The following is an 11890-nucleotide window of genomic DNA, read 5'->3' as shown; positions in this document are numbered from 1 at the left end:
TCTCTAAACAGTAGAGTGCATTCAATTTTATTCTGATCCCTTGTTTATACTAATGGTATTAAGCATTTACTTTAAACAGTTTAAACACCAATTACTGTATAAATTTAGATTTAAAATTGAAATAAAACATGCTTATAATTTGTTTTGCCACCAAGACATCTGACAAACTTCTTGTTCTGTAACTGTCACTCATTTTACTCCATTTAGTTACATGGTGCCAGTAATAATCTCAGCTTTGTGAAGATATCCTCCTAAGTGTTCAGTGATTCATCATTCAGAGTCTTGAGTTTAATATGGTCCATGGGCTACCAGGTGCAGACAAAACCCTTCCCGACTCCACAAATAGCATAAAGAGAATAATGTAGTCACAGTCTCTTTCCCCATTTTAACACTGCTTTATTCTTGGGACTAAGCCTAACCTTGATATTGTTCTCCACTTCCTATTTTTTTTAAAGGAGGCTCCTACTTAAGTTAGACTTTGGGGAGTCAGTTGAATGAACCCTCAACAAAAATATATTCTCATTTTTATTGATATTCAGAAGTGCAGTGTAAATCAGGTGAGCTAATCGCATAGTCACTGATTAATAGTGGTTTTTGTTTTTCATTAATCAGCTTCAGACATTCTGATGTAACATGGCATTTGTGTGCTTTACACATATGAATCCTCATAGCAGTTCTCTGCAAAAGGTACATGTATCTCTTGCACCAATTTGGAAACATATCTAATGTAGACTATCATGCCTTCTTTGACTTGAACCTAATGATGCGTACTCTACGGCAGGCATTTTCAATCTTTTTCTTTGAGCCCCCCCCCCCCCCCCAACTTGCTATAAAAATTCCACAGCCTGTCTGTGCTACAACTATTTTTCTACATGTAAAAGCCAGGGATAGCATTGGGGGTAGCAAGCAGGGTAACTGCCCGAGCCCCATGCCACAGGGGGCCCTCTGAAGGTAAGTTGCTTAGGCTTCAGCACCGGGTGGCAGGGCATTGGGCCGTGTGCTTCAGTCCCATGCAGTGGGGCTTCATCTCACTGTCCTGGGCCCCAGCAAGTCAAATGCCAGCCCTGCTGGGCAGCCCCCCTGAAACCTGCTTGTGGCCCCCAAAGGGCCCCAGACCCCTGGTTGAGAACCACTGCTCTAGGGGGAAGTGACTTACTGAAGACTAGAGAGAGTGAGGTGGTGGTAGAGCTAGGCTTATACTTTGCCTTCTATTTACCAGATGTGCGTTTTGATCACACAGAGGGGTTCTCAGGCCTACTTGATGACATTTATCTAGAGCACCAGCTGTTAAGTACAGTGGTGGCTTCTACTAAGACCATACATAGTTACTGACAGGACTAGGTATTTCAAAACGTGTTTTGAAAATTTATTATAGCTTACTGTGATGTTGATCCCCATAATACTTTATGGAAATATGCTTATGAATGTATATATGGCATAACTGGAATGTGTTATGCTACATATGCCATGTAACATATCTCTGCAAAGGGTATGATCTACTGTATATAGTCCTCCTATTTGTATGCATGTGTCATTTTTGTATTTGAAATTATGAATATTGGCTGTGTACTTGTTTGAGTCTAAGTAGCCTTAGTAAAGCATTTGGTCAGCTTCTTGGGAAAGAAAGATGCAAATTAAGTGCCCAGTCAAGAAACATTTAACTGACAATGGCTCTTAGAGGACTCCAATCCACATAAGAAGTCTTTTTGGAGTTATTCAAGATAGCATATGAGCAATGGCTGCTGCCTGTAAAAACTGAGTCATGCATACACATGACTCCAAAACTCCATCTTGGAGCTGGATTTTGCATAGGAAAGAAGAGCGGGTCTCCACCCAAAAGAGAGAGTCTATTTAATTCCCTGGGCAAACCCACCATTTTGTCTTCAGCTGGCTCCAGAGATAGCCTCTCCACCCCCAAAGGGTACCTGACAGAAACTGGAACAAAGGACAGTAACCATAGGGGTGTGAGTGATTGCTGGACCCAGACTAGAAGGAGGCTAGTCTGTAAAAGAAACTTACTGGAACATCTCTGAGGGTGAGATTTCATCTGTAATTACTTTCTTACTGTATTAGGTTTAGATTTTGTTCTGTCTGATACTACTTGGAACCACTTAAATCCTACTTTTTGTATTTAATAAAATCACATTTTACTTATTAATTAACCCATAGTATGTATTAATACCTGGGGGGCAAACAGCTGTGCATATCTCTCTATCGGTATGTTAGAGGGTGAACAATTTATGAGTTTACCTTGTATAAGCTTTATACAGGGTAAAACAGATTTATTTGCGGTTTGGACCCTATTAGGAGCTGGGTACCTGAGTGTTGGAGACAGGAACACTTCTTAAGCTGTTTTCAGTTGAACCTGCAGCTTCTAGGGGACATGGTTCAGACCTGGGTCTGGGTTTGCAGCAGGCTAGCCTGTTTGGCTCAAACCAGGCAGGGCACTGAAGTCCCAAGCTGCCAGGGGAAACAGTCTCTGGTGTAGTCTCAGCACATCAGTTGGCAGTTCCCAAGGGGTTTTCTGTGATCCAACCCGTCACAGTGGTGTAGTCAAGCAGGGTCTGTGCACAGCTGATTGCTTTGAGATACTGGTAGTGATTTTAAGTGAGTTTTGGTTGTGGTGGCTGGAGGAGAGACAAAGTGGTTACTGGTTTGTTATTTTGTGTTTGCTTATTTCAGGGAAGGGAATAGAGGCAGGAAAATCAGCAACGCGAGTGAGAGTGAGGCTCAGAAAAAGCTAGAACTGGACAGGTTGCAAATGGCTGAGAAAGAAAATGAACATAAAAGACTGATGGAATTAAAACAAATGGAAATTAATGCAGAGGCAGCCAGGGAGGAAGCTGCCCACAAAAGGGCTATGGAAGCAGAAGCAGCCAGGGACAAAAGAGCCCTGGAGGTAAGAGACAAAGAAATACAGGCCCAGATTGAGGCCCAGAAGCATGAAGTGGCTGTTATGGAGTGGACAAGACAAAACCCTCCAGCTGCTAGCTCCACTTCCCCAAAAATCCACAAATGGGAGCGACTATGTCCACAGTATGGTGAATCCAGCGATACTGACGAATATTTGATTACCTTCGAGAGACTGTGCACCCTCCATGCAATCCCTGAAGGTCAAAAGATGACCACGTTCATAGCAAAATTGACTGGCAGAGCTCTGGACATATTCAATAAGCCTATTGATGATGCTTCAAACTATGGTAAATTTAAGGAACTGGTTTTGAAACAATTTCAGATTACACCTGAAACCTACAGGGTTAAATTCAGGAGTCTTAAGAGGGGATCTAGATTGAGTAATGTGGCTTATGTAAATGAAATGAGAGATTTGGTAGATAAGTGGGTGAGGGGAAAAGGCATTACAAGTTTTGAAGGAATGTGTGATTTGGTTACTCAGGAATTGTTCCTGAATATGTGCAGTAATGATGTAAAACAGTAGTTGTGGGACAAAAAGGTGAATGCAATAGGTGAATTAGCTGGGTTTGCAGACTCTTATAAGCAAGCACAAGCTGCAATTAAACATAAACCACTGGCAGAGGGGTACAGGGTTGGAGAAAAGAAAAATCACCATTTTGCCCCTGGAAAAAAGGAGGCTGGGCGTTCACTTCCCCATTCCCATATTACTCATCCCAAATCTCCTGTACAAGCAGAGGAGCCCAAGAGGTGCTATCATTGTAAGTCCACTGAGTACCTGAGAAATACGTGTCCTTTGCTGAATGCAAGCAGGCAGCAGGTAACACATGAAGCTGCTGCTTCTCAGACCCAGGCTGCTGCCTCTTTCCACACAGGATTTGTTAAGGTTGCTTCTACAAAACCAAGCAGTGAGCATGTGCATGCTGTTAAACTTAATGAGAAAGTACTCGTTGGTTTAAGATACACGGGAGCAGAGATTTCTCTGTTCAGGAGGGATCTGATCCAGGAGAAGGATTTGTTGCCAGGAAAATGGCAGAATTAGAACTTGGTGGGAGGTTACAAAGTCCTTGCCCCTTTAGCTAAAGTACACATGCAAACTAGTGATTTGCAGGCCGAACTGACTGTTGCAACAGTCACACACAATTTTGCACTATTTCTACTGGAGAATTATTTATTAAATGTGGCAGAATCCGTCCCAGGGTTGGCTAGCAGTGAGAGAGAGTCTTGTGCTAAAAGCCTCAGGGAGGTGGTGAAGTCACATGGACTGCTAGGGGAATAGGAGAGTGTCTCTTAAATTCCCCTGTAGCAGTGAATTCAGGTTTGGGGGCAGGAATGGGTCTAACCAGTTCCTGTAGCCTCAGGGCTCAAGGCAAGTCCCTATGGGAGGGATGTCCTCTGATCATCTCCCCGGGGAAGGGAAATGTTCCACCTTGTAGCAGGGAGGCCATCCCAGCTGCTGACTGCCAGGAAGTTGCAGGGGACAGGGCCTGCCTTGGGGTACACAGAGACGTGTCCCAAAGGTGGAAGTTGGGGTCCTGGTGACCGCTGCGGTGGGAACAGACCCCAAGGACTCTGTAGCTGGAAGCAAGCCCAACCTGAGGGAAAGGGGTGGGAGGGATTTTGCTGGCCAGGGATGGGTCTGTCATAGTTGGTAGCTGTGAGCCCACACCTGGACCAGGGTCACCTTCCCTTTTGGGGGATGCGGGAGTGTCTGACCCAGAGGGAAGCCCAGAGAGGGAAGTCCAGACAGAAGGTGAGGGGGGAACAGAGAGTCCCGCCCACCTTTTGTAGGGAGGCTCTTCCCCCGGAGGAGGGTGAAAAATCTACATTGAAGATGCCAGACCTCTCTCCTGTGGATCCAGTTTTAAGGGAAGACTGGGGGTCCATCCAGCTGATCTGCTGGGGGCAAAGAGTGGGGTGTCTGAGGAGATCTTATTGATCCAAAGCAATCCATTAAAAATGTTATTCCTGCCACCCTTGTAAAAAATAACACTGTCTCTTCACGCCTGGGGGAAGAACTACTCTGCTCTGGTGAAACTCCACGAGGGGGTGAGGTCTGACCCAAAGAAATTCCAGAGGGAGGGGCTGAGGGCAGGCATGGTTGCAGAACACCCTTTCCTTGCCAAAGCCCCAAACACATGCCTGAATTAAAAGCCTTCTCCGAAGAGGCAGAAGAATCTGCATCAGGGCTTCTATCATGGTACATAATGGTAAACGCTTTAAAGATGTGGGACATACCTGATTTATGGAAAAACTTATACATCCTAGGGATGGTGACAAGACAGTCCCACAAGCATGTTACTTTTCAGTCTATACCTGTAAACAGGCTGGAAGCTTGGCACAGCAGCAAAAGCATAACAGGCCCATGCTGCTGTGTGGAAGGGGAAACTGAGGCACACCACCTCATGGCATTGGTGGCTAAATACTAAGATACTTATACTTTAACAGGTATTGCTGCCTGCATTCTGTAAGTAATACTACACCCCAACCTGTTTTCAGGCACCTGGGGACCAGGAACCCCAAAACTTGCTAGAACACTTATGAATGACCATCATATGGTTTAAAGGTACTAAAAGGGAGTGTGGCCAAAGACAGACAGGGATTTTACATGTACTGCCTCTGCCGTGGATAGTGTCCAAGTCTCTGGCAGTAAGTTCAGGAGAAGGGTGTAACGTTGCACCCCATAAGGCTTTATGGAAATATGCTTATGAACGTATATATGACATAACTGGTATATTTTATGCTACATATGCCATGTAACATATCTCTGCAAAGGTTATGATCTACTGAATATATTCATCCTATTTGTATGCATGTGTCATTTTTGTATTTGAAGTTATCAATATTGGCTGTGTACTTCTTTGTTACTACATAGCCTTAGTAAAGCATTTGGTCAGCTTCTTGAGAAAGGAATGTGCAAATTAAGTGCCCAATCAAGAAACACTTAACGAACAATGGATCTTGGAAGACTCCAATCCACATAAGAAGTCTTCCTGAAGACATTCAAGATAGCATATGAGCAATGGCTGCTGCCTGTAAAAACTGAGTCATGCATACACATGTGACTCCAAAACTCCATCTTGGAGCTAGATTTTGCATAGGAGAGAGGAAAGAGGAAGTCTATTTAATTCCCTGAGAGACCCCTCTATTTTATCTTCAGCTGGCTCAAGAGATAGCCTCTCCACCCCGAAAGAATACCTGAAAGAAACTAGAACAAAGGACAGTAACCATAGGGGTGTGAGTGATTGCTGGATCCAGACTAGAAAGAAGCTAGTCTGTAAAAGAAACTTACTGGAACATCTCTGAGGGTGAGATTTCATCTGTAATCACTTTCTTTCTGTATTAGGTTTAGACTTGCATGTTTTATTTTATTTTGCTTGGTAATTCACTTTGTTCTGTCTATTATTACTTGGAACCACTTAAATCCTACTTTCTGTATTTAATAATATCACTTTTTACTTATTAATTAACCCAGAGTATGTATTAATACCTGGGGGGTGGGAGGGGCAAACAGCTGTGCATATCTCTCTATCAGTGTTATAGAGGTTGAACAATTTATGAGTTTACCCTGGATAAGCTTTATACAGGGTAAAATGGATTTATTTGCGGTTTGGACCCCATTGGGAGCTGGGTACCTGAGTGTTGGAGACAGGAACACTTCTTAAGCTGTTTTCAGTTAAGCCTGCAGCTTCTAGGGGACATGGTTCAGACCTGGGTCTGCGTTTTGTAGCAGGCTAGAGTGTTTGTCTCAAACCAGGCAGGACAATGAAGTCCCAAGCTGCCAGGGGAAACAGTCTCTGGTGTAGTCTCAGCACATCAATTGGCAGTTTCTAAAGGGTTTTCTGTGATCCAACCCATCACACTTACTATGAAGTATGTAAGGAAGATCCAGCTTCCCATCTGCCCTAGGCAGGCACAAAAGGCTGTGAGACTAATGGAAACACTGTGATTCCTCTGTGCAGGGAGGACATGCCATGGGGATGCTGGGCAAGGGCATTCTACTCCCTCCCCTCAGCATCTCACAGAGCTGTCCTCTGCAGTAGCTTACTCTGTGGAAGTGAGGGTGGAGGTGTGACCAAACCAAGTAAACTTCAGAATCTTTTGGCCAAAAAACTTTGGGGGAATATGGAGGGTTGTGGCTGCTAGAGCCTGTGGGTGATAGGTGTGGCTCCCCAAAATATGGGAAGAATTCTATTCTGGGCAGCCCCTACATATCTAGTTCACCTACCAAAGGCCAATTAATTTGGGCTTTGATGGGCGAAATCCTCTTCAGCTGTGACAGGGCATAATAATAGATCACTATTACCTCCCTTTTAAGCTGAGCTAGAAAATACTTCAGTAGGATTATAAGGAATTTCTTGTATGAAACCTGCAGCCTTTTGGATCAAGACTAGAAGTCATTTTGGGAAGAAATCGTCTCCCCATAACAAAATGGACATTATTGTAAACCTGGCATTTATGGGTAGTGTTTTGGGAATGGCTGTTTTGCTGAAAAATGACAACACACTACAGTATGTCAGTCCTGTGTCTGGCTGCAAACCAGCTTCCATCTCACATTTTCATTTAATTTTTTTAAATGGTGTTCAGTGCAGCATTAAAATGATTCTTAGTTCCAATAAAACTACCCCTATGTACAGAAATTTTTAAAACTAAATTGATACTCTTGGGATGTATTGAAGGCAAGGTCAGGCAAGCCCATATAAAAACCCTAACTGCAGCCACCAGCAGAATGCACCTCTTTCTGCAATACCAGGCTGACATCTATGCCAGCACGTATGTCCATTGACCCGTCTGTACTAGTCTGTTTTTAATTTGAACAGTAGCACTAGCATTACATTGAGTTAGTGCTGTGGTTTGAAGAAAATAAAAATACAGAACTCTTCCAGAATGACTTTAATTCAGAGTGCCATGACTTTAATTCTTGTGACAACATGAAAGTATGGATAGTGTGTGCTTGGCTTTCAGCCCATTTGACCATGGCCATCTGGTATTAAAACAACCTGGAAATTGGTTTACAATCAGACATAGGTTTTCTATAATATAGGGTCAAAGGAGGTCAGCGCTTACTTTTAATTTATACATGGGCAGAATTATTTCTTCCTATAAGGCCTCCTCAGCTTCTAAACTGAGTAAAATGGATCCTGTCCAAATAGAAATACAGAATTAAGTGTACATTGTGGCAGTTTTGAGGAACTAATTAATTTCTTGAGACCAAAGTGGCTTTGGTGCTACTTCTCTTCTTTACAAAACTCACCGTCTCATATACCATGGACCTAGAAAGATGATTCAAATGAAGAAGTAACAATGAGTCTTGTGTTCTTTTCTCGTATCTTTATCAGCAGCCTTTTCTCATTCTTGGCTGTTGTCAAGCATTGCCTGGGCCTCTTCTAAAACATCATCTGGATTGGCCAGTTCAATCTAAATAAAAAACACAAATATTTTACGCAATGTAATTAAAGAAGCTCAGGATTTGTAAACACTGATTATTCAAGAGCTGCTGTAGAATCTCCCTCTTAACTGGACTTTAATTTATCCTGCAGTCTTTCACTAAATACTTGAAAATACTTTCCTCATTTTATGATGACAGCAAGTGCCTATCTATTACTACTTCTTTCAATATCTATGTATAGGCTGTGTGGATGCTACCTTAGAGAGTACATAGTCTAGACAAAGTATAACCCAGGCCTGCCACAGTGATTTGCATGGTAGATGTTGACTTGTAAATCCTGTTAACAGACTAGAGAGGAAAAATGTGGTAAAGTCACAAGCATATTTTTTACAATAGGGAAGTTGTGGCCTATTTGTCTACAGTCAACAAATGGAGATTGTCCCTGGCAGTGGCTAGTATCAGTTGCGTCTAAGGAAAGTGGAAAAAACTCAGCATAGAAAATGATGGAATAACTTGCCTACTGGGAAAGTTTCGTCCTAATCCTAGTCAATCCTAAACCTAGTTAATTTATCCCCTGAAGCATGATCCCCTCTTTTTTAAAAAATCCTACTTAATGTAAGTGGATGTCATCATCCATATAAATATCTACTTCTTGATTTTAAATTTATACACACCAAATTACACAGATTAACTGTTGTGAAAGAAAGCTGTTTCCTATTACAATTCATTATTTTTTATGCTTCCATTGTGTCCCTCTTATTTACATCTAAACTAAACTATACCAATACTTTTAATGTCTCTTCATTATGTCTTTCTATGCCTCAAACTGCTTGTGTCATCTGCCTCTGGACCCCTTCTCTATTTCTCCTCTATTCTCTTTTCATATAGGATGATTAGAACTGATCACAGTATGACAGTGTTCCATGGTTTTGTGTACTTTCTATTCTATTCCTTATATAGCCTATAACTTCAGTACTTTCTATTCTATTCCTTATATAGCCTATCACTTTTGTTTGTGATTTAAACACATGCTGACAAATTAGTCAAGCCCTCTGATAAAGGAGACCAAACATTGCTTGCTGACATTTTCTTGTAGTTCTGCTTTACTCAAAAGCAACTGCTCTGTCTCAGAGCCAAATTTATCAAGATAATGTATTTGTTTTTCAAGAGAAATGCCAGGATTAAAGTCTCTAAGCAACTGTAAATGCTTAAAAGAATCCTCTGAAAAGAGTTGCTTTTAAAATTTCCTCTCTTGCTAGGGGTATTTCTGCATTGGATAAAGGAATAGTTTAGATGGCCTAGCAGAGATGATAAATCTAATAGAAGACGTCACTTGATGGTCATATAATATGACTGGAAACCTCTCAATTTACGTTTACAGGAACATTGAGCTATTTCTGCCTTACGTGGCAGAGGCAGGGAGAACTTTGTTAGGCTTAGGGATGAAATCTTGGCTCCACTAAAGTAAATGGCAAATTTACATTGAATTTAGTGGGGTCAGGATTTCACCCCAAATCCTTGGCCACTCCTAAGCAAATATGCCAAACCCACGAAAAAAACGCAGAAATTGGGCTTGTTTTTGGCTTAATTGGCTTGTGAGTTGCTTGTTGGCTAGTTTTTGGCTTGTAGTTTGTTACTTATTTGGCTTGTCGTTTGTAGCTTCTTTTTTTGTCCGGCTCCTGGCAAGCAGGGGCAAGGTGGGGAGAGAGTCAGAGGTTCACAGCGGGCCCACAGACTGCACTCTGGGGGGGATCTAGTCACATAGAGGGTTCAGGTTCTTATGGATTGGCTTGTTTTGGCCTTGTTTTGAAATGGGATTAGCTTGATTTTTTTACTTATTGTGAAAGTTGGAGTGCTTATTTACCGCATGAAAGTTGGCAACTGTGCTCCTAAGTGCCACTTCAGTCATGATACAGCTTTAAGGCAGTCTGCCCTAACAAAGGAATGCTAGATTGGTGTAAGGCTGACATTGTCCTACGCCAGCCCCTCCTGGCCCAGTCTCTGAAACCCCAGAAGGTGGTTGGTCTTAAAAATCTGAGCTTCAGCACAAGTCTAAACACCTGCACTGCAATTTTTAGCTCCCCTGACCAAGCCCCGTGAGCCCAAGACAGCAGAAAGCCATGGGGTTTTTTACTGCAGTGTTGACATGCACTTTATCCTTAGAGCCTGCATCACTCCTGTAGTTGAGATCAGCAAGAGATGGATAAACTGACAATCACTAATTTTGTATGGCCAGGGAACAAGACACTCTCAGTGAAGTATTCCTACTTTTTCTAAGAATTTGTTTCACTTCCCTTGTGGCCTAACAGAGCCTCAATATGTTGATCCTCAAGGCCTGGCTGCCTTATGGAAATTAACTTGGAATTGGCAGGGCAGTTACTTTATTGGCATTAACTTGTGTGTTGTCTTTACTGACAATGCATCTTACAATAGGTGTATCTTAGAAATGGATTAAGTGAAATGTGGCCCCATTGGCTACCTGAAGCCCAGAGTGTAGGATTGGTTAAAATGTTTCAATTATAGGCTAATATGATGAGAAATGTAAACTGGTTTTGGTTTGGATTTATGGCAGGGTGGTCAATTAAAAATCAGTAGTGTTTTTTTAAATCATGGCAAGCAGGAAACCTCAATTTAAATATCTATTTTAATCTTGTTTTGCATTTGTACTCTTTTGTTTTCCTAAAGAAAGATTGATTCTCATTGGTTGCATTAATGTTTATTTGCAATTAAATATAGTCTCTAGATTGCTCTTGGTATTTCTTGCTAACCAGAAAGATATGCTATATCTGTTCTCACAATTTAAGCAATTATACAGCTTAACACTTATTCAGAGCCTTATCTTTTTTTACATTGTTTTGTTGTAAAATAATGATGATGTTTCTTATTTCCTTTATTAAATTTTTAGTTGTGACTTGTGTCAAGCTGCATGGATGGAAATTGGAATTCGATGAAAAATGTTGTCTGTGCTGGATATATACATTTATTTTTTCATATAAAAACAGTATTGCATTTAAAACAACTGATTAGAGGAAGTATTATCTGTAGCTAACAAATTGAACTGATTGTTTCTGGTCACCATGTCCTTCAGTATTTTTAGAAGTAGTAGATCTGATCCTCCTGTTTTTGTTCATGAATTTGAAGAGGAAAAGAAGCTTTTTTGCTTTTTCAACTCCCAATTGGTATCTCAACTTTGAATGAACTAGTTATTGAAATGAAATGAAGAGAATATTCTCTGCATCAGGAGAAGAGGCTACTGCTGTCAAAAGCTGCTTTAGCACTTCAACAAACTCTAGTTCCAGGTGCTTAGCCAGTGACTTCCACCAGTCCAGTGGTTTAACTTTTATTATTAAAACTTCGGCAGCAAACATGTACTATCTGAATATTTTCTTATTCCATTCAAATTATTTTAATAGATTTAAGATAAATTTAGGCTTTAATGTGAATTTCATATTTTCAAATTTATTTTAGTTTTTTTAAAGTCCAGTTTTGAATTGGATGTTTATCCACTCTCTGATTTAGACTTCCCTGCAGTGTTTGGAGCCCAAACTTTGCAGCATAGTGCTACTGCACGACAATCAGTAAGTGACGTTG

General features: G+C 41.4%; 2 protein-coding genes across 15 annotated transcripts in view; one reads left to right on the top strand and one right to left on the bottom strand.

Moving 5' to 3' along the window:
• ORAI1 (ORAI calcium release-activated calcium modulator 1) overlaps positions 1-11890 on the top strand; it is a 38681-nt gene that overhangs the window by 23714 nt on the left and 3077 nt on the right. The window contains exons 1-2 of one of the 14 annotated variants that reach the window (XM_044989692.1): positions 1998-2035; positions 2683-3200. The exons of 11 other annotated variants lie outside the window; for them this stretch is intronic. In XM_044989692.1, coding sequence (XP_044845627.1) covers positions 3183-3200 — 18 coding nt within the window. In that variant the 5' untranslated portion in view covers positions 1998-2035; positions 2683-3182. Of the gene's footprint in view, positions 1-1997; positions 2036-2682; positions 3201-6157; positions 6219-8229; positions 11878-11890 lie in introns of those variants that run through there. 2 more of the 14 variants (XM_044989695.1, XM_044989693.1) reach the window with 2 other exon arrangements.
• Positions 7764-11890, bottom strand: part of MORN3 (MORN repeat containing 3) — a 46854-nt gene continuing 42727 nt past the window's right edge. Inside the window, exon 6 of the mRNA XM_044989684.1 lies at positions 7764-8328. Within this exon, the coding sequence (XP_044845619.1) occupies positions 8260-8328 (69 nt within the window). The 3' untranslated portion in view covers positions 7764-8259. The remainder of the gene's footprint in view (positions 8329-11890) is intronic.

This window comes from Mauremys mutica, chromosome 16 (assembly GCF_020497125.1).
Source record: "Mauremys mutica isolate MM-2020 ecotype Southern chromosome 16, ASM2049712v1, whole genome shotgun sequence".
NCBI classification, from domain to species: domain Eukaryota; kingdom Metazoa; phylum Chordata; order Testudines; family Geoemydidae; genus Mauremys; species Mauremys mutica.
The sequence above is the reverse complement of the archived record's forward strand: the minus strand, read 5'-3'. Positions and strand labels throughout refer to the sequence as shown.